Genomic DNA, 22,302 nt, shown 5'->3' with positions numbered 1-22,302 from the left:
ATTATGTGTGCTACCAAATAAGTGTTTCTATTTATAGATTTTAGATTGAAGACCAGGTAAACTGGCAGCATACGGACTTTTCCATATAAGCTTACGTACAACCGATTCTCACCAAAACGGCAAAATGTGGACAAATTTTGATTTAAATTGAGATATTGGAAAATATCCACAGGAGACTACTTCTCTTGGTCTCCTATGCTCACCGTCACTACCTACTTGCTCGTGGTTGACATATACAAAGTCAATTCCTTTTTTGTATTTTCTCGGTCAAATACTCAAATATGATATGCACCACCTAGACCAGCATCATACATTTGGATTACCTTGTAGTTTAGGAAAGTGTTTTCAATCAAAATAAATTTATAATTTGTTATTTAATTATAAAAATGTCTATAAAGAAGTTAGACGGAAAAGATATCTCAGGACAAATGAAATGATTAAATAATACTCTAGATAGCAAGCTGCTAGCAACTTGGAAGCCAAGAATAACGGCAATGAGAACAAAAGAACAATTTCATTAGCTGATAATACCAAAAGACTCGCTGAGCATAATTACAAAGCATGCATGACATGATTATATGGTCAAGGAAAAATCAAGATAATGTCAAGAAATCTGTAAAGACTAAATCAACAAAGTTTTATTAAAGAATTAAGCAACATACAGTAGATAGGTAACAGTGTGAACTAACTACAAATTTCAGAGTTTCACTTCAACAGAGAAGGAAGTGCTGCACAATCCAAAAAGAACTAAGCAAACATTAGATTGGATAATAGTGTGATCTAACTACAAATTTCAGGGTAGTTTCACTTCAGCAGAGAAAGAAGTAAACCGTTTTCTTCATCAGCAGCATCTTTCTCAGAGGCCATGGTGATCTTCAATCTCCACCATTGGCTTGACTTGAGGCATTGGAGACACACCTGCTGTTGTAGAAGTGACACCAGAAGCACAACCTCCACGTCCATCAAGAGCAGAACAGGTTCCTTCCGTCGCCTGACCTGCAGAATCTGATATAGTATTACTGGCTGCTCCTTCCGATGCTCCTTCACCTCCTAAGATAGTGTCATAAGCAGCCGCAACAGGATTGATATGCGGAAACGGTAAATACACACTGTGCACAACTATCTTCACATTGCGGATGACGTCGGCTACCTTAACCCTCACATAGTTAATCCTCATCGGCGCCAATGTCACTCCTCCACCACCGGAGGTTGTGATGAGCAGCGGTTGGCCTCGTTCCAATGTAGGCAGAGCAGTTCCAACTGGAAGCTTCTCCAGATCCGCTATCGACAAGTAACGATTCGGTACGATATGGAACCGTACATTACTGATATATGAATGAGAACCGGAAAATATGGAAAGATCATCGACGGCGAAAATAGTCATGTTGTTTAGAGTTACGAGCTCTGCGTATTTTACCTTCATAGCGAGAGCGAGGATGCTGAAACCGTTATTACGGAGTCTGAGCATAGCATCTCTGAGCATGAGGCGCATTATAGCAGGAAGCACGGTGGCGCCGGGAGTGTGGACGTGCTGACTGGAACGGTGATCCGGGTGGAACGGAAACGAGAGTGAGGTCATTCTTTCTACGTCACAAGAAAACGGAGATAACGTAGAGACGAAACCTTGAAGTCCGTGAACTACAATCATTCCGTTGTTGAAGAGATCCGGTTGCGTGATTTCTACACCTCCGATGAAGATCTTTGCAGCGGCGCCGGTACTAGTGTTCGGATGAACCGAATCGGAAGTTACGGTTATGCACCGGCCGGGACTAAGCGTCTCGATCTTGGTGCCAAAAGCAAGTCTCCGCAGATATTCAATAGTGAAAAGACCTGGAACAATGTGTTCACGGAGGAGATTAGGAACAGAGCAAGAGAAGCAATTTCGGACTGAAGCATCGGAGGGAGCGAAAATCGTGGAAGGACCGGTCCAAGCAGAGGAAGCAGCGGTGGTTGCAGCGTCGGAAAGTGACGGAGCCGCGGTTGCAAGCTCGTGAAAACCGAGATGAGACAAGATCGGTGGAAGCAAAGCAGTGTGAGAGAAGAATGAATGTTCTTGAAGATCATGTGGAGGTGGCGGTGGCGTTGACGGTATGAATGTAGCTTCAAGTCCTTCAGTAGCAGTGACCTTAGGGCCGCATAGCATGGCGGCGAAGAAGATCGCTAAGATCAACGAGAATCGCAGTGAGGAAAAGGAAGACGAGTTTTCCATGACTGGTTAGAGAAGAAGAAGCAATGGTTAAAATCTCAGAGTGTATGCGAAATGCAAAACGAATCAAATGAGGAGGGGCAAGCAGAGAGGTATTTATGTATTCGTAATTCGCGCGCGAATGATTGAAACGGTTATGAGAAGACGGTTAGAGGAATCTTGTAAGCGTGCGAGTTAGTTACGTGGTTGTTAGAGGAACGTTTGGGAATTTTTATTTATTTTATTTTTACGACGAAAATTATATTTGTATTTTATTTTTTTAAAAGAAAAAAAAAAAACAGAAACTAGGTGGACCCGGGTCGGGGTTTGATAAATCTGCAGAGAGCCATACAATAGAGATAGGTGGAAAAGAGAATGGCACTCTCGTTATCACTATCTTCAGGCGTTAGCGTTTCTTACCGTTATCCTTCATGTATATTGAAACGGAATGGTAAGAGTTGCAATAAGGTGTTATGTTCGGCGCGTAATGACAATAATAAGAAACGGTTTGTTGGAATTGGTGTTGGGATTGTAACGGCTTGGGTTATGGGTTTAACGGCGTTGGATGCGGATGCAACGAGAATTGAATACTATGCTACTGTAGCAGAGCCTATGTGTGAACTCAATTACGCCAAGTCTGGGCTTGGTTATTGTGATGTTGTTGAGGGTTTCGGTGATGAAGCTCCTCTTGGAGAACTTATCAATGTCAGTTTCTCACTCACTCACTTACTCATTTTAGCAAACATTTCATTGAGTTGTTTCCCATTGTTGTCATCTGAATGTTAATGAATGAATGCTATATTATATGCTGCAGATTCATTATACTGCAAGATTTGCTGATGGAATAGTATTTGATAGCAGTTATAAACGTGCTAGACCTCTCACTATGCGTATTGGGGTTGGCAAGGTAGATTAGTTTTCTTAACTGTTAATATATTTTTTGTTACATAATTTTGGTGAGTTTGTACTTATAAGGGTGAATGAGGTTTCAGGTAATTAGGGGATTGGATCAGGGAATTTTGGGAGGTGAAGGAGTACCTCCAATGCGGATAGGTATTATGTTATTTAATCTAAGTGTTTAAGTTTCATTGATCATTGTCGTGACAATTGCTAAATCAGTCTATCATTTTTACCTAGGTGGGAAACGCAAGCTCATGATTCCTCCCTTGTTAGCATATGGCCCTGAACCTGCAGGGTGCTTCTCAGGTTTCATTTTCTGCATTATTATAAAGTAATTTAGTCCTCAACATTGATAACCTTATGTCAGACCTAAAACAAAACAAAAAGTAGTATGAAGAGAGCAATCAGTACTCATTGGTTAATTATTGTGTATTTGGTCATATGCACCTCATCTAGTATATTTTCTACCAGTACTATTACATAGTGGCTATAGCATATTGGAATTTGGAGAAATGCTATTGTTCTGTGATGTGTTATTTAGTACAAAATATTGTTAAGTAGCGGCTATACCGGTGCTATTGTTTAGTTGCGCAGCAGAATTTAAAAAAACCGCTATTTTCTGCAACATGTTATTGAAAACACTGTTTTCTACTCATGGTTTTTTGACATTTCTATTTTTGCATGTTTTTGCTTGTCTTTGGGCTTACTTTGTTCTTTTTACTGAAAGAAATATAAGACCATGAATTTTTATTAGGCTGAGGAGCTATTGAATGCAACATTATATTGTCGGAAGATGCAGTAAGTAATTAAATATGTTAGATTTTGACGTTTTTGTCACTGATTCAATAGGTGACTGCAATATACCGGGCAATGCCACTCTTCTGTATGATATTAAATTCGTTGGTCTTTATTCGGGAAATGCAAAGTGAAAGAAGTCAAAATTGATCAGATACATGTATGCATATGAGCCACACATGGATTCAGTAAGTTTCCTGATCTCCTGAAAATATTTTGTTCTTATTAGATTGCTGAAATTACTACCTAGCACTCAAATTGTTTTATCCACCTTACTTTCTGTATGCTCTGCATCTAAACTTGTTGGTTTACTTTCCACATTATTAGAATTCTAAGCACCATCTTCTAATATTGACCATGTAACCAAGAAGCTTTTATGCATTTGTAGATATATATATGCAGAACCTTCATGATAAAACATTGATCACCTGGTTTAGGGGTTTAAGCAGTTGGTTTTTATTCCATCTAGTGCTAACACACCTGATCATAGTTAAAGCATAGGCTGCTTAATATTTTGACACAGGGTTGTTTGTGAATATTTTTCTTGTAAAATGCGAAAAATGTTGTTTGAAGTCGAGATCTCATGGAATCAAACATGAGGAGGTGGTGTTCATCATCTCACTGTTAAAATTAATTGGGGATTACAAATTAATGACTAAGTGATTTTTAAGATGAATGAGGTTTTGTTTATAATCTATTCAATTTTGTACCCCGTTGTGTCAGGCAATCAGGTAGAAATTACTTTAGCTTATTGATAAACTAATACATCTCTCTATGGATCAATAGAAAGTCTTTAAAACTATAATGACATAAGGCATGCATGCATTCTCTGGTCTGGATTATCTAAAATACTTATAATAATTATTTTTAGTAGTTTAGAGCAATGAAATGGATTTTTTTGCTAGTGAATGTGGATCAACTTGTTAGGCAGAGTCTCCTTCCTAGCTCCAGCTCTCTCAAGTTACTGTTCCTGGTTAGTGCAGTTGGGCTTAATTGACCTGAATACCCCTTTTAAGACTAGTCTGGTAGTGTATCTATTCTATGCACATGACAAAATGCAACTTTTGTATCTATATTGTAAATGTAATTTTCAATGATGCTATTACTTGTATGTTTATCCTTTTGATCTTCTTCCTCTATATGCTGAGTGCAATGAAAGGCAAAGGACGAATCATGATTTCGGATGATTAACAAAAAGAGTAGATAAAATGTACAAATTCTTGGTTACTGTGTTGACTTGAGCAAGCATTCTTTGGGTTTAATTAATCAAAATTAGAAATATGCTCCTAAATATATCCTTAATTGTAATTATCTCAAATGCAAATTATGCTTTATACTTAGCGGTTCAAGCTCAAGTACAACCGAACTTTAAAGAAAAAAATCATAATTTATTGTGACTAGATTTTGAGGCAATTTGATTTCTTTATAATTTAATTTTTATTTATTTATATGGTGCACCCCCCAATGTGCTACAAACTAAATAATCAAATAGTGAACAGTAACAAGTTACCGATTGCTGAGAATATTGATTGGTTTTGAGTATGTACACACTAGTTCTTTAATCCTTGACAACTATTTACTCCTTATCTGTATTTTGAACACCTGAAGAACTTTATGTTAAGTAATGATTATGGTGGTGGTCGTAATAATGACAACCGCCATGTGTAATTCTGTTGAATCCTATAGTCTATTGTTCCTGTGCCTTTACACTTTGTTAGGATCTGGCCAAGGTAAATTAATAGGGAAAACAGAAAAAGGGCAAAGCGATAAAGCTGATTTCTGCTTCACGTTGATTTAGAGAAAAGGATATGCCTTCATAAAATATTTTTTTTCCTGTTAGCTCCAGCTTCTATTTGGAAAATTAATTTCAAGAATGTATGCTTTTTAATTACCAGTCCCAATTGAGACGCTCAAAGTTTCTTCTTAGGTGAAGAGAGGGACCAAATGTTCCAGAACTAGGGAGCAAGCAATCGTGCAGGTTAGGCAAAAATTATATGCCAAATACTGTTAATGTTTATACTATTGGAAAAACTAGTGAACCCTTTAACTTTTGAGCCTTTAACAGTTATTTGCACCCTCCTTTGTATGACCTTTCATTAAGAAGTATTGCGGTTGCGTGTTTACACCTTTCCTATAGTGATCTTTAGATACGCTATTTTTCCTATTCAACTCCAAGCACACACGCAAAAAACAAAAATCTTAAATCACACAACTAGATATGTTTGTTTTATTTACCATTTCAACCCTGCAGACCATATTTATTTGCAATTCACATGATAATGTTTTACTTTTACACCCAATCAACCATCCATTCTTGGAGAAAGAAGGCCATAACAAGTTAACAACAGAAACAATTTCCTATCTTAGGTCAAGTCTCACCAAAATTACCCAGAGTAAAAATACAAGCAGGTACAGCGTACAGCTCTGGAACACTGTAAGTCTGTAACAAAAATTAGGAAACAAAAGCAATGATAAAGAAACGTCTCTTCTCATCCTTTTTCATGTAAAGAAAAGTCCACAATCCAAGAAAACAAGAGCTTGAAAATTGACCAGAAAAATGAAAGAACACACTAGATTAAAATTTGAAAATTTACACTGCCAAACATTAAAAAAACATTTTTTTTTGTCTACATTATAGAACAGGCATTTGGGTTTTCATCACTGAACATGTTGACATAAGGGTCTTCATATCTTGTCATGGTTCCAGTGGTTGCAGCAGCATTCTCCACTCTCCTCACATAACCAGGAGGAGCCTTCTTGTCATAAGATGAAACAGCATATGGTTGAGCCACCAAATTGTAAGGCACATAAGGCCAAATTTCAGCCCTCTTTCCCGTTGACTTAGCCTTCTTCAGCACCTTGTTTGGCTCAACATACCCAGTTACTGTTACTTTTTGCTGTTTACGGTTTATCTCCACTGATTTTACCCCTGCAATAACCATTTCATTTATCAACTTCATGTTGAATGAACAATGATAAAATGACAATATGTAAATGATGAAAAGTTAAAAGAATGTGACTTTACCACTTAGTGAAGAAAGGGTTTTCTTGATCTTAAGCTCACAGCCATCACAGTCCATCCTAATCTTTAGCTCTACAGTTTGTAACTGCTTCTTCTTCTTCTTGAGATGGTGGTGACCAGTGCTCATGAGATCAGATAAGTACTCCAAAGTGCCACCAACTCCCATTTCTGTATTTTCAAAAGTAAAATGATCTATAAATGAAAAGAAAATGAACATAACTTGCTTACATGAACTATATAGAACTTGTTGAGTATCTCAAACAAGACAAAAACTATATATTAGAGAGAACATAAATTGATTGCAAATGGTGTTGTATGAGAGTTGTGCAGGGGAGCATGTATATGTCAGTAGGTTGATTATGTCTTGAAAAATGGATTTTTATATTGAAAAATAAAAACGAGGGAACCAACTCGGGGAGTTATGAAACAAAAAGAAGTTACAAGTAACTTTCTTTCCACAAAAAAAAGGATTCCTTCCTTACCTTGTAATAATGAATAAATAATGCTGCTATGCTATGTGAAGAACTTCTTTAATTTGATTTGAGTTTGTTTGCCTAGGCGTACTACTTATAGAGGCGTTTAATCAGACTCAAACAGAGGAAAGGTCGTGGACCCCACCTACACCAGTAAACAAAAGCTTCTTTTGATACAATGGTTTTGCCTTAGCAATTGGGGGGGTTTCAACATCATATCTGAGACATGGTACATAACATGACACACATATTCCTTTCTTTTATTTACTTTTAATCTTACATATTGTATATATAAATTTTGAAAATACTCCACACAAATAAGGAGACACCATATTTGATATTCCATTTCTGTAAAAATGAGTCCATAAAAATAGTTACAATAAATAAGAATGTTGCTGACACATTGATGAAGTTGGATTTGACAGAACATATTAAACTCCTACAACACGGTAAATTTAAATTTGAATATCTGTTAGGAAAAATATTAACATGTAATAACAAACGTGATTCAAATATGGTCATTTCCAATACAATAAAATGTGTGACTAAAATATCGATTGAAATCCATGTAGTCGTATTAAATTTATATATAGTGTTCATATTATTAAGTAGTGGGATTTATTTATTTAAATTTAAATTGATAAGAATAAAATTTAAATTGACAAGAATGAGCGTGCTGAAAAGTGTGTGCTAGACTTATAGCGTTTTTTGCCAACACTTTATAATTGAAATATTTATCAAGCATTGGGATCATCTGCCTTGTGCGCGTGCGGGCATGCCCATTATGTGTGTATTTTATGTTCTATTCTATACTTGGAGTTTAAACTCAAAATATGAAGAGAGAAGCACAATTATTACCAAGTGATAATAATTAGTTATAAAGGCAACGTTATCAGCCTATAATGATCATGAGAGTAATTTTAAAGACTTAATGACATACATGTATGCATGTACTATTATTGTTAAAATAAAAATTATACATTGTCATTTATACTGATATGAAAACCTTTCATTCTACCATTTTATATCATTAATTTAAAAATAAATTACAAAAGCTAAATGATGCAGCATAATATTTAACTTTTTTGTTGAAACTCAATATAAAACTAATTTATTCTAAAAGGATATATCATTTTCTCTATTCTTTAAAAGGATTACAGGCACGCATAAACTTTTTTTTATTTCATAATTTCATAAATAAATATCTAACTCCAAATCAAGTAAAACTTTTGTTCGATCAATTTTGTAATTTTTGCAAACAAATAAATGTTTGAAGAGCAATAGCCAAGACAAATCAATCTTTGAAAATGAAAGCAATTTTTTGCATGAATAAAAAAAAATTATTATTCTTAAATCCTAACTCAACTAATAAATAGCAAATTATTAAATTAGACGTCTGATTTGAATCTAAAATTTCATATATCTGAGATAATTTCCCTTAAATTTATTTTTTCTTCTAAAAAGAATTATTAAAAAAAAGTCATCTATAATTTACAAAATTGAATCTCACGCGGTGTGCAGTTGTGCCGCCGTTATTACATTAGAGTCCGTCCAATTCTAATTCGGAAAATAAAGCTTAAAAGTTATATTTTTAAAAAATCAAAATCTTTTATCTATTGACTGTTTGATTTTCATCGAAATATGCTGATGGCAATTATAATTACACGAGATCCAAATCCATAGTTTACACCATATGATATATACTACTAACATATTTACGATGAAAGTATAAAAGATATGCTACTTTTCTATGATCATACGAAGTCCACATTTTGTACAAACAAAAAGGTTATAATACACACAATTGACTTTACAAGTTTGTTTATGTAACAAATTTGGTCATGTCACAAATGACAGAAGCCACGAACGCGTTTGGTTGGCATTTGGGAACATTCACAAAGCACAGCTGTTAAAAGAGTTGGTGCATAATGATAACTCCAAAATGAGTATTTATTTTGTTTTAATGGACAAATATATAAGCCTGCGTACCATTTTGGAAACTTCTATGGTCCTCCGCTCACAGGTTATAAGTAAAGTTATTACGATTTTATTTTATTACCGAAACGAGTTAATTTATTTGTAAATTTTCTTTTTGTAAACTCTATCGAATTTAAGTAAATTATAATAAAATTGATAAGCTCTTAAGTTTATTAGTAGGTTTTGAGTTTATAATTTTACATTTGATTTGAGTTTAAAATATAAAATTATGATCGATGTTATTCAATATCTAATTTAGTTTACGATTCTAGATAATATTGATTGGTTATAAAATATAAACTTAAACTTTTAATGTTGTTATAACCGATAATATTATGCATATATATGAGTTGACAGTTTTTTAAAATTCTACTAAAATATATTTATCTGTTTGAAAATATTCATACTTTACTGTAGATATTAAATAATGAAATATTCTTGATTTAATAATATTACTGTATTATTGATATATGGCATATATAAATTATTTTAATATTAATTTTTTTTGAGTTTACGAAACGAATCTATGTAAACTCTATGTAAATTCTTGGTTGAAAGGACTTTAATGAGTTTTGTTAGAATTATTCATATTAGAATTATAGAGGGTTAGTAGTATATATGTTTTTCTTTAATTCATAAATTAAATATATTTTTAGTCTTAATGATCTTTTAAATTTAATTATTCAAAAAAATTATTCATTTTTAGTTAGTCCCAATTTTGATTTTATATGAATTTTTTAAGAGTTAAAAGTATCAATTTGTTACAAAAACTCTTCAAAGTAGAAAATAGAAGTGAATACATTTTTGTATAGAGACTAAAATTTGAGATTTATTTATAGAAACAAAAAATAAAATTATAAAATTTTATAATATTTGATTGATTCGATCATTTTATATGCTTTGTTGGACACAACAAAGTCCTAATTGTCTCTTAAAAAATTGAATTGGAGATACAACAAATGTACGCACGTCGTTTTCTCGGTTTGGTTTTGTCCTATAGATTTGAATGCATGTGAATATTGTGATAACAAAGCCCCACTCTTTTCACCAAACCCATGAGTATGGCTTTCCACTCAATTATGCACGTCCATGCATATTACTATAGTGATATACTCTTGTATGTTGGTGGCCACTAGTGTATTATTTGATCCATCAATCTACCTAAAATGACAAATTCTTCAAATTAAAGTGTAGATGCCCTATTGAAAATTGAAATTGTTGCTCCTCACATCTAAAAGATGTATACCAATATTGATATGTGGATGCATATGGACAAAACCATCAATATCACCTCTTTGGGGCTTATAGTTAATACTAATGCAATGCAACTAGTCTAATTAATGGTGACCTTTAATTCTTGATTTGTTTTAAAACTTAATGGGGCTTATAGTTAATACTAATGCAATGCAACTAGTCTAATTAATGGTGACTTTAAATTCTTGAGTTGTTTTAAAACTTAATGCAGGTAAGTAGAATTAACTTTTGTCCTCATAACACTTCCACAAATGTATGAAATCGTACCTAGTAATAGTAATAAGTAAATATTGTTTCCACAAAAAATATATTTAATCTATTTGCATAACAAAACCTGTCTAACTTAGATAATGAGTGATTAAATCGGATGATATTTAGAACTAAAATTAAATTGTTGATATTTTATGTGCAATTTCATCTCCAAAAACGATCAAGAGTCATATGTGAACTTTAAATATGACTAAAAAAATAATGGCATTGTTTAGATGCGATGCAAAAATGTGCAATAAAAAAGGAGTTGCATTTGACAAGACAAATGAGTTGAGCAGATCTAAAAAGGTTAGAATTTCATTTACTTCGACGGACAAAATCAAAAAGGTAGAAATCACCATTTGCCTTGCCAATGTCCTCGCCAAGCAAGATTAAGCCAAAACAACCTCGTTGTTTCTGTACATCATATGATATTAAAGAAATTTTTTTATCTTATTGTATCAATTAATTTGCTATTAAGAGTTTTTACTTTGTTTTACAGTTTTAATTCCCCAAATTTTCACTCATTTGTGCAATTGATTCCCTAATTTAAAATTAAATAATTTTGACCCCTCTCTCAATTTTTTTAAAATAAAAATAGTAATATAATATATTTTAAATTACGTGAGATATGATATGAAATGATTAGTACTCATAAAATTGCAACAAAATTTTATAAAAACTTAAGTTTTAATTTTTAAAATTACTTATTTTTAAAATTTAATTAATAACATATAAATTATTAATACATGTAAATAATTATGCATCATGAAATCATATGTCACATCATTTAAAATATATCAACTCACCATTTTTTAATTAAAAAATCTGAAAAAAAAAATCAAAATTATCAAATTTTAAAATAAAATAATCAATTTTACAAATAAATAAATAATTAACTAAAACTGCAACTAAACTTTTTATATTTATTTATTTTTAGTAGTTTGCGAGGATATTAAAAATTTCTAATACCAAGTAATGTAGCATAACGAAAAGGGTTACAAACTAGGAGTTCAAAAAATAAAAAATAAAAACTACTCACAAGCATTCTAATAATGCATACAGAAAAGATGTTTGAATATCTCAATCGATGTGAGACACCATATACAATTTTCATTTATTTAGTAATACTTTTTTCTCTGATCAATTTTTACACACACTAATCTCCCCATATTTTTATACAGTGTCGGCACAGTATTCTAAATATGATGTCCAAATAATACAACTTTAATACACATGGAACAACATTCAAACCCAAAAACAAAGCCCATCCATGTCTATTTAAATGCAGCCACACCAAGTAATGTCTTACATTAGCACAAAAATACTTGAAGCTATCATTTCTGCAATCTTTCAAACAGTACCAATTAAGACTAGCATAATATACTAAGAGCTAGCTTTGATAATAATTATTCTTTTTGCACCAAAAGCTTCCATTTCTGATATAATTTTAAAGAGATCCATAAGAACCAATTTAAATAATGTAACCTAACTGCATTAGCCTTTTCAATGAACAACAAAGCTACTAGCTACTTAGAAAGTTCACACTTTTGGAAAGAAAAAAAAGTAAAAGAGAAAAGGTTAAATTAAAAAGAACCTAAAATAATGCACCAACAAAAAACTTTTTGTGCACGAAGCATATAAAGCATTAATAACCAATAGATGTTATGTGTTTTGGGTAGGCATCCTTTTCTTTTATTGTATCATGGATAGACATCTTTACAAATGCAATTTTGAATAAATTTAAATTTGTAAAAATCAATTTTGTTAAAATTAAATTTAAAGTGAAATGATAATCAGAGCTAACCCAATAATTTTTAAAAAATAAGTTTTTATTTATAAGTCTAAAACGAATGTGTTAGTTGTCTTCTCATTGGATAAGCCCTGAAAATCACTCAGCAAAGCAATGCACATAATTATATTGATTTGTGGGATTGGAAATTAGCAATTATTATATGTTATTCAAGTTACTTTTTAAGAAAACTGTTTGTCCACGTGCTTTGACACATTGAGTTTCTGTCTATTGAAGCTCATATTGTGTTTGAAGGATGGGAAAAGGTACTAACAAAGGGATGGAAATCTAGATGACTTGTATGATAAATTCACCTTGTAGGAAATGTGTCATCTATTTTATTTTCTAATAGTAAATGATAGTAATTAGTATTATTAATATCATTAATATTCTATTAAGGTGAAGATGGAACCCAAAATTTCTATATCACTCAAATTTAGTTAGATGCAGTATCAATATCTAATATCTTATATGGTTTCTTTTTACCTTATTGGACTCTACATTATTTTATGAACACCTTTAGGAAATGGGGAGGGAACGTCCTATCTTGTCTATGCTTTCCAATCTCATTTCAATTATTGTCCTATTGTTCCAATTTTAAGGAAAATTATGTCCGCGCCTTATCTTTTCACATTTTTCTTTACATTACTTTTTGTTAGCAAAAACTATTTTTTAACTACATGTTGACTTCAGTAACTAAATATTTTTTCTATTCGATATTGTACACTTACTTTTTATTTTATTTGTTACAAACCCTTACTTTTTATTTGGTCTGTTGGAAAGTGAAAAATCTTACCACATTAATACATCATGTTTGGAGAAGTTGGAATGAATTACATACTAGTAGACGTCGCATTGCGCAAAAGGCAATCAAGTTGGTTCATTTAGTGGTTAGCGTATTTCATTTTCTAAGCTATTCTTTGATGGTTGCCAAATTGCAATATCAAATGTATATAGTATTTTGTCACATTTATAATTATAAGGATTTTTCTGTTTTATGCTATTAACATAAATGATGTAAAATTATTTGCAGATTCGTTATTTTATATTTTATTGATTTTAAATTGTATAATTGTCGATCAACATAATTTTTACCAATTTCAATAAATGAATATTATTTTGAAATTTTCACCAACAAATCATATAACATTAGATATTTTTTAATACAAGAAATACATTAATTTACAAGTGATAAAATGAAGACGCCGTAGTCATCAAATAAAAAATAAGAAATTACGTGCCTTCGTATATTATTATGATTACTATTTTTATTTTCAGCACTAAAAAATACAATCAAAAATATTTTCCTCTATGTAACTGATCAAACAATCATTTAATAATTTTCTTTCACATAATTAGATATTTGATTCTTCAAAAATAAAATTGTTGAATAATTGTGTTATTAAAGAAACAATTTACAGACAAAAAATTCATAATCAACTCCAGCTGGCACACGACATTGAACAGAATTAGGTAAAAGGAAAATGCAATATAAGGGAATCTCTTGTCAGGACCATTTTCCCTTTACTATGATGCATAATAAGACATTTGTTATTGTTAATTTGTCATTTCATGCTAATATTTTAATATTGTAAGAAGAAGATATTCTTTCATAATTCATAAAAAAAATAATCATAGTTATCATATGTAAACACACGACAATCTTTATATCTATATAATGTTATTATACATACAAAGCCTCAAATAAAGTCCCAAAAACATACAACAGACTCAAAGAATCATACAAGAAACACAAAGCAAGCCTGATCCTAGGAAATGAAGGATCAAGTTACAAAAGAATATTATAACAAAAGAAAAAATATTCTGTTTCAAACTATAGACCCAAAAAAGTAAAATAAACAGCTATATATACACATGATTTCTTTTCAAAAATAAAAATCCAAAAATTTCCTTGACAGCTTGTAGCCTAATGCTCCAATTTGAAAGCAAGACACTAAACTGTTTCACTTGTTGGATCAGCTGCTTTGTTAGACCACTGAAATTCTATTTCTAGATTCCTTGGTGGTCCACTTTTACTTGCAGGCAACAGAGTGTACTCACCGGCTACGGCTCCGAGCATTACCACTCGATCGATTTGGATTGTTACTTTTCCAAATTTACTCTGTCGACAAATCACAAGATAAGGGTTAAGTGCAAGTGTAAAAACAAGATATCTGAAGTTGTTAATATATACTTGGCTAAATTACATTTGTGGTCCTTTAACTTAATCTCAAGTAACGTTTTAGTCCTTTATCTTTTTTTTTTCCGATTTGGTCCTTTATTTTAATTTTAAGTGACAATTTGATATTTTATGTTTTAAAATTTCAACAATGTTATCCTTTTTTATACAAAAATTAAAAAAAAAAAAATTCAATCAAAACTCATAAAATTAATTATATTCTTCAATATAATACAAATTTCATCAAATTCGTAACGCAAATCTTCAAATAAACTCATATTTTCATACTTTATTTGATATTGTTAGGAATAAAGGACTAAATCGGGAAGAAAAAAAAAAGATAAATGACTAAAACGTTACCTGAGATTAAGTTAAAGGACCCCAAATGTAATTTAGTCTATATACTTTATAATACTGAAACTGAAATAATAATTAGTTTTCAATTGCACTTTTACCTTTCCCACTTTGCTTTTGTTTTTGCACGAAATATGAAGCTTTTGGCCTTTTGGAGGACTCTCAAAGGACCATGAAAAGCTCTCATCCCACTCAGGATTAGGACCAGTAGAGACCACCTGATCATCACGCCATCATGAATATCAGTAATTTAGCGTAGAATAAACAGTCATTTTGATCTCTAAATGAGTTGAGCGATGTCACTATAGTACCTAAATGAATCAAAGTTTCAAAACCATCCTCTAGTGTGACTTCTTCTTTTAGTAATTTCATGGACCAAAATGACTAACGGAAGATACATTTGAAGATCAAACTAACTAATTAAAGACACATTTAAGGACTAAACCGACAAACAAATACACATCCTGGGATGTTTTCGGAATTTTGATACATTCAAAGACTATGGTGATCACACCTCACATATTTAAGGACCAATAGTTGTAAATTTCCGCAATGATGGATTATTAATAAAATGATAAGAAAATTCCGTCTCAAAAAAATACCTTGGTTAGCCTCGGCGGATTGTTGCCAAGTGTAATCTTGCAGTAAACACTCGGGTTTCCAACAGACTGTTTCATATTGTTACCGCGCTTGATGATCACCACCAACGTCCCCGGCAAACACTGCAATAAAAACTCTGCTTTCTCTTGAAACCGAGGCGGGCCAGACTGGATTAAGTACTGCAGGAAAGGAATAGCGTCTGCAGCTGCAATCGACTGAGCTCTTGAAACTTCAGCAGGGCAAGCTGACCAAGCTTGTCTGAGCAGAAAAAGTGAATCTAAGGCAGCTTCCTGACAAGCCTCTGAACCTGTCTTTAAGGATGTGACCAGGTGGGGAATGCTAAGTGTTGCCGGTTCGGTTGCTCTCAGTCGTGGGAAGTTGCTAAATAGAGAATTTAATGCTTTCAGATATTCTTCGTTCACGGTTCCGGACGCCCATAAATCTTTTTCAATAGTGGCTACAAGAACACAACTTTGTTAGATCATGCTTAAAATAAGACTACACAGTAAATGTTCTAGTAATGTCTTATAAGTATCTTTTGCAGATTCTAACAATAAGAAAGGTAAAACTCACCAGTGATTGCTCTGACAGTTTCGCTAGAAGCATACTCTTGAATAGTATTATTTGAGAACAGAAGTTTGATAAACATTGCAGCCTGAACAGAAGTTTCAGGATTACTTGAACCTATCAGATCCAATACAACCTGAACACCACCAGCCTCTGCAACCGCTCGAACCCCCCCAGCCTCTGCAGCCGCTCTTCTATTTGATCGACTGTACATCACGAGATTTTGCAAAGCACATATTGCTACAACTTTCATCTCTTCTGTTGGTTGGTCTTCAAGCACGTTCACTAAAGCACGACAAGCAGAAACTGCATCGCCTGTTCGAGCAAGAGCCTCGTTCTGGAACAGATCCCCGAGAGCCAAAGTTGCCAATAGTCTTGCGTGTTGTGCTTGTGTTTGTGGGTCCAAGAGATACTGAGATAACGGTAAGATGGCCGATTTAGTAACTTTCGTTTCTCTGATCTTTACATTGTTCAGCAATACTTCTAAGAGTCTTGCAGCAATTTCCTCACACTGATGAGATCTTAGGAGCTCCAAGAGAGCCTCTATGGCGCCACTATCAGCCATAGCTTCTGCGCTAGTTCCATCATCACTTTCCAAAACCAGAAGAGCATTTAACGCACCAACAACCGTGCTCTCTGAGCCAGATCGAAGCAACCTTACCAAAACAGCAACAGGCACTTCCAAGTAGAATTCTGAGCTGAATTGCAGAATACTTGACAGAACCGAGGCAGCAGACTCCCATAAAGTGTGTGGAAGGGAAGGATCGGCTTGCAATATCACTTTGGAAATCTCAACAACACCGCCCTCTTTGGCGATTTCATTTGGCCATGTTAGTGCAATACTAACTAGGGCCTTTACAGCTCTCTGCTGCACTATAGGTATACCGGAACCGAGAATTCTTATAAGAGGGCCAATTACTTGCTGTGTCACTGGATCCTTCTGAAGGTGTTCTTCGAGGAGCAGATGTGAAAGAAGCTCGGCAGCCAACTGTTGCACTACTGATATAGGAGAATCAAGCAAAGGGATAAGCGGTTCGATAACTTTCCGAGAAGTCATTGAATGGTCAGCACGGCACTGTGGATGTTCTAAGATATTAACCAAAACCTGCAATGCACTGTGTTGTCCATCAGGCGCAAAATCGTGTCTTGTCAACAACAAAAACAAGGGTTCAACAACTTTAGCAGCCGATGGTCCTTTAGCTATGGTGGCGTTATTGGTTAATATACGCAACAGTTCTGCAAAAGCTGCGCACAAATAATCAGGTGCTTCGTGTAAGATGTTCAGTATGCTTTCGATGACTCGAGCTTTTACCATTTCCATTTTACAAGCAGGTCTGTCTTTTCCTAACTTGACCAGAGCTCTGGAAATAGCCTCGTGAAGTACATAGTTTCTACCAGACAGTAGACTAACAAGAGGAACAACTGCACTATGTGCGGCAACTAATTCGGCAAGTTGCTCATCATCAACAAGCCTATCCAATGCCCGGACAACCGAATGATGAGCGGAACTAAACTCAGTTGCAAGGAGAGAGACTAATGGTTCAACACATCGTTCAGCAGCCATCGTGGACCGAATCCTTGTATTTCCAAAAAGAGCACAGCATAATTCAGCAGCATCCGCTTTGAGGTCCATTGAACAATTCGACGAAAGGATCCTACAAAGAACATCCACTGCATTCATCTCAACATCTGCAACAGCAAGTGCTCTTGACGGATTTTCACTCAGTAAACCAACCAATGCAGCAATTGCAGCATGCTGCTCCCTTTCTGAACCAGTACTAAGAATTTCAACCAACGGTTGAACAGCTTGTCGAGAAATTTCGGCATTTCTAATGTGGTCTGCAGAAAATAAACTTTCCAATGCTTTTGCAGCACTATATCTTGCCCCTCTTCCTCCTAAACGTAGGACAGCTACAAGCTGAGTAACAGCACCAAATGCAGAGTCGTGTTTTCGTATATCAGCACTACTAAACAGAATTCCTAGCAGATCTGTAGCAGCTTCTTCGGTTGCATCTTGTGGACCGAGGGAAAGATACTTCGTAAGAGCCTCTAAAGCCCCCGATTCTACCATTACAGTCTTATTTGATGGACAATCTCTACCAAGCTGAGTCAAAAGCCCGAGAGCTAAAAATGGTGCTCCTGGGCGATCTGGAATCGGTTTGAGAAGATCAACTAGGGCAGGTATTGCCTTCCGAGAAGTGGCGCCAACTCTTATATCATCAACTCTAAACAACTTCTCTAGAGCCACTTGATCAGGATAACGCACCAAAGAAAATTCCTCTGACAATTCGAGAAGATCTTGTATATCAGTATCGGCACAGCCAAGCAAAGAGATAAGTCCACCTGCTGCACCAGAATTTGCCACAGACAGAATTGTTCCCCTGCTACCGTTGCAAACAAGGCTTGCTATTGATTGTGCAGCAAAATATTTGTTTGCCGATTCCTCTGACTTCAATAAATTGGCGAGTGCTGGTACAGACTTTATCGTTGCATGTGCCCGTATGATATCTCTATCTTGAAATAATATTGCCAACAACAAGGCGCAAATCCACATGCTGTAATCTTCTTTGTAGTCGATCTGCATATTCACCATAAAGAAGCAAACAAAGTTTAAATGCAGAAATAACATTAATATAGTAATCTGTTATCTTAATATTTCATGCATCACGAGGATTCATGCATGTTTCACTTTAAAAGCTAAGGATGCTTTTATGTGCAAATAAGTGAATATTTTACTAGGAAAAATCACAGGTTCACCTCCCTGGAATTTTTTATTTAAACAAGTTTAAAAGATTAATCTCCCTTACTCCCAAAAATTCCCTGAAATAAACATTTTAGTGGTTTAATAATTTAGTTAACTGACAATGGATGTTATTGACCAAACCTGTGATCATTTTCTTTGGTAAAAATTCACCAGAAAGGTATATAACCTTTCTATAAAAGTTGCCATACTTTTTTTCAAAGTATTTTATACTTGAGGATAATATTTTTTAAATTACTTAAAAGAGTTTTTCCATACAAGATTATGCGAAATGGCTTTTGGAAATAAAGTTACCAAAAACAGTATAATGAAGTTGAAATGATGAAGACTGCAACAAGGATAGGTAACTTGAAAAAAGAAGAAAATGAATCAACACAAAAGGCACCACATGTTTTCTTTGATCTGGAGAAACATAAAAAATATTTAAAAAAAATTGAAAACATGTTTTTACAAGAAAATTATACTCGGGAATTGATTACGGTACAAGTAAAGAAAGTCCTAGCTTCGTGTGTTATAAAACAGTTACCTCTAATTTCACAGTTTCCCTCACTTTTTAAAAATAGTTTTTGTTGTCTCACTCTCATAACTCATCTGATTCTTTTAGTTTTCTACTGTTTACAACAAAATTTCAGTCTTTTACTCTATATATCCCCAGCCCCAACTAATATAAATAACAAATTCATCTTGTTAAGTGAGAAAAATGATCAAATGCAATGTTTTTTTTTTATCAAGGGGATTCAGTTTAGATTGCAAAAATTCCAAAACATAATATGTTAAGTTGTAGGATTAAAAGCTCGGTGTACTTAAGTTGATTTTAGACAAAACTTTGAGTGGAGGGAGTTGGAAGGGTTAAATCATAATTTTACCTATTATGTAATAACTATGATCAGAATCAGTTCTTTTATTTCTTTCTTCTTGATAGATAGGTAAAAGGCACTTAAATACCTGAGAATATTGTGAATAACAATTTGAGATCCTATCGGCGAGAACATCGATTGCACCAGCCTCCATTAATGCTGTTTTATTTTTTCCATCATGACAAGCAAGAATAGACAGTAACCATATAGCTAAGTCAACACCACATATAATGGAAGTTCCGGTTTTGGATTCACAGCTATCGACCTCTTCTTTTGTATGCCTGCATATGCTGATGGATTCATTGTCATCATCACTCTGATTACCCGAAGAAGGTTGTGAAGAAATAAGAATATCAACTAGAGACTGAATAAGGTTAGCAGACAAGTTTGATATATTGAGATCCTCCACCAGTCTCTGATGATTCACTTTTGCAGTACAAATAAGAAGGGCAGCGCCACCAATTTTGACCCTTACATTTGTGGAACTTATTATCCTCTTAGCTATTGAAGATATACATCCAGAGGCTGAAGCAACAGTATCTCCTAAAACAACAGGCTGATCTTTACATAATCGAGATAAGATCTCGATCGTTGTATCTTGCAATGTCGGTGTTGAATTAACAATGCAAAGGACTATCGGGCTTATGCTTTCAGGGAATTCAGCCAAAATTGCACATGCTGGTTTAATATTTGCACCGGTCTCTTCTGACCTGGACAGAATGGCAAGTGCTTCTAGAGCCTCTGATGTGGCAACAGATCCATCGACAGATGAATCCAAAAATGAAACTAGTGCTAGAACAGTGCCGGCGCGGTTCACACAGTCAGTAACAGCTTTATCAACTTTATGAGAATGTAAGAGGCGAGCAATTGCTGCTGCGGCATGAGTTTTACCAGAAATCGTGCCTTCTTGTAATACTCTGGTAGCAGGCAAGATTACTTCTTCTGCAACAACTCTTTTTGCTATTTCACTGTCCAAAATAAGATTTGCTATGGCACCTACTGCTGTCTCTGCCACTTCCAAAACCGAAGAGTTAGCTAGTGCAACTAGTGGGGATAATGCATCTCTAGCAACAGCTGCTACATCCCTGTTCTCTTTGATGGAAAGAAATATTGCAGCCAAGCAGTTTGAGGACTCCATTAGGATACTTTCAGATTCAACATTAAGCAATTTCATAGCTGACGAAAGAGTTTTGACAGCTACGCTACTTTCACGCACATCTTTCCTTGCTTCGAAAATACCAGCCAGAGCTGAAGCAGATTTTGCCTGAGTTTCTTCCTTGGGAGAGCTCAATAACATTATCATGGTGTCAAAGGCATCACCGGCAGCACTACCTTCACGTAAAATGTCGCTAAGAGGAGCAACAGAAAGCATATTTCTCAAAGCATCCAAAACATATATTTTTGAATCTGGAAGGTCGCTAGTCAATAACGCTGTAAGCTGACTGATAGTCGTAGTATCGGATTTATGAATCAAATGATTTATTGTCTTTGCTGCAATATCCTTCCCATTAGGGCTTCCATTCTTCAATAGCCACAACAATGCAGGAACAGCATCAGCACTTTCAACACATGCACGTATATCTTCACTATGATTGCACAAGTTCTTGAGGATTCTTGCAGAATCTTCCTTTGCTTTTGCAGATCCTGTCTCCAAAATTTGAACAAGTGGAGGTATACCACCAGCAGCAGTAATTGCCCATTTACTTTCGTCATTTTCATTAGATAAAAGGCAAAGCAAGGCAACTGCACATTCTTGCTGCTGTTCTGACGAAAGACCGAGAAGAGATATCAGTAGCTGAACTCCTTCGCGGCCCTGAAGTGCACGCCATAGGCTGCCTTCACTTTTGCATAGTGTCAATAGAGCTTTTATAAGCTCATCTTGCACTTCATTGGCAGCCATTGTTATTAAACCAACAAGCAAATGTTTTGCATCAGAATTTGCTAGTTTAGATGAGAGTATGGGATTTCCATATAAACTAGCTAGAGCTTCAATGGTCCGTTCTTGCACGAGGAAAGGTAAGCGAGGTTTAAATTGTTTGAGTAATGTCTGTTCAACCACCAACGGATCTGACGGTTTGGTAGATTCTGCCTTGTTATCATATATCATAAGAGCTGATGCTATAGCTCCTAATGTATCTGCAATTTGGGTAGGCGAGGAGCATGATTCAAGACTTTGACCGAGGCTAGATATGACATAAGACAAACCACCAGAGATGTTTGCTAAAGCACACATAGCATTCTCTTGTAATGCTTGAGCACACTCACCCTGCATGAATTCTTTGGAAGGAGCTATGGTAGCATTGATCAAAGCAGGGATGCCATTAGAACCAGCTATCT

The 22,302-nt window shown here is 34.4% G+C and overlaps 4 protein-coding genes across 10 annotated transcripts in view; 1 reads left to right on the top strand and 3 right to left on the bottom strand.

The window, feature by feature from the left end:
- Positions 1 to 614: 614 nt before the first annotated feature.
- On the bottom strand, positions 615 to 2,398 carry LOC101497764 (uncharacterized). Its single transcript, XM_004503988.4, has one exon. The coding sequence runs from the start codon at positions 2,207 to 2,209 to the stop codon at positions 857 to 859; it is 1,353 nt and encodes a 450-aa protein (XP_004504045.1). The 5' UTR covers positions 2,210 to 2,398; the 3' UTR covers positions 615 to 856.
- Positions 2,399 to 2,525: 127 nt separating this feature from the next.
- Positions 2,526 to 7,811, top strand: LOC101497210 (photosynthetic NDH subunit of lumenal location 4, chloroplastic). 7 transcript variants are annotated; one of them, XM_073369967.1, is made up of 7 exons: positions 2,527 to 2,890; positions 3,000 to 3,092; positions 3,178 to 3,238; positions 3,323 to 3,391; positions 3,935 to 4,068; positions 5,808 to 5,858; positions 7,461 to 7,811. In XM_073369967.1, exons 1-5 carry the CDS (start codon positions 2,561 to 2,563, stop codon positions 4,012 to 4,014), a joined length of 633 nt encoding a protein of 210 aa, XP_073226068.1. In that variant the 5' UTR covers positions 2,527 to 2,560; the 3' UTR covers positions 4,015 to 4,068; positions 5,808 to 5,858; positions 7,461 to 7,811. The 7 variants fall into 7 exon arrangements, with proteins under 7 accessions (XP_027191498.1, XP_073226068.1, XP_073226067.1 ...); XM_027335697.2 differs by lacking the exons at positions 5,808 to 5,858; positions 7,461 to 7,811 and adding an exon at positions 4,786 to 5,019 and having other exon boundaries at positions 2,526 to 2,890; positions 3,323 to 3,416; XM_073369966.1 differs by lacking the exon at positions 7,461 to 7,811 and having other exon boundaries at positions 5,808 to 6,012.
- On the bottom strand, positions 6,350 to 7,524 carry LOC101496880 (heavy metal-associated isoprenylated plant protein 23). Its single transcript, XM_004503986.4, has 3 exons — positions 7,385 to 7,524; positions 6,906 to 7,070; positions 6,350 to 6,809 (listed from the first exon to the last, which is right to left on the bottom strand). Exons 2-3 carry the CDS (start codon positions 7,066 to 7,068, stop codon positions 6,508 to 6,510), a joined length of 465 nt encoding a protein of 154 aa, XP_004504043.1. The 5' UTR covers positions 7,069 to 7,070; positions 7,385 to 7,524; the 3' UTR covers positions 6,350 to 6,507.
- A 6,474-nt stretch (positions 7,812 to 14,285) lies between the features above and the next one.
- Positions 14,286 to 22,302, bottom strand: part of LOC101494820 (protein CELLULOSE SYNTHASE INTERACTIVE 1) — a 10,673-nt gene continuing 2,656 nt past the window's right edge. The window contains exons 4-8 of the mRNA XM_073370253.1: positions 20,054 to 22,302; positions 16,354 to 18,925; positions 15,783 to 16,237; positions 15,282 to 15,398; positions 14,286 to 14,769 (exon numbers count right to left, since the gene is read on the bottom strand). The exon at positions 20,054 to 22,302 is cut by the window's right edge and continues 16 nt beyond it. Of these exons, the coding sequence (XP_073226354.1) occupies positions 14,602 to 14,769; positions 15,282 to 15,398; positions 15,783 to 16,237; positions 16,354 to 18,925; positions 20,054 to 22,302 (5,561 nt within the window). The 3' untranslated portion in view covers positions 14,286 to 14,601. The remainder of the gene's footprint in view (positions 14,770 to 15,281; positions 15,399 to 15,782; positions 16,238 to 16,353; positions 18,926 to 20,053) is intronic.

The sequence above is a fragment of the Cicer arietinum genome, chromosome 6, assembly GCF_000331145.2.
Source record: "Cicer arietinum cultivar CDC Frontier isolate Library 1 chromosome 6, Cicar.CDCFrontier_v2.0, whole genome shotgun sequence".
Lineage (NCBI taxonomy): Eukaryota > Viridiplantae > Streptophyta > Magnoliopsida > Fabales > Fabaceae > Cicer > Cicer arietinum.
Note: the sequence above shows the minus strand (reverse complement) of the source record. Positions and strands in the feature narration are given on the sequence as shown.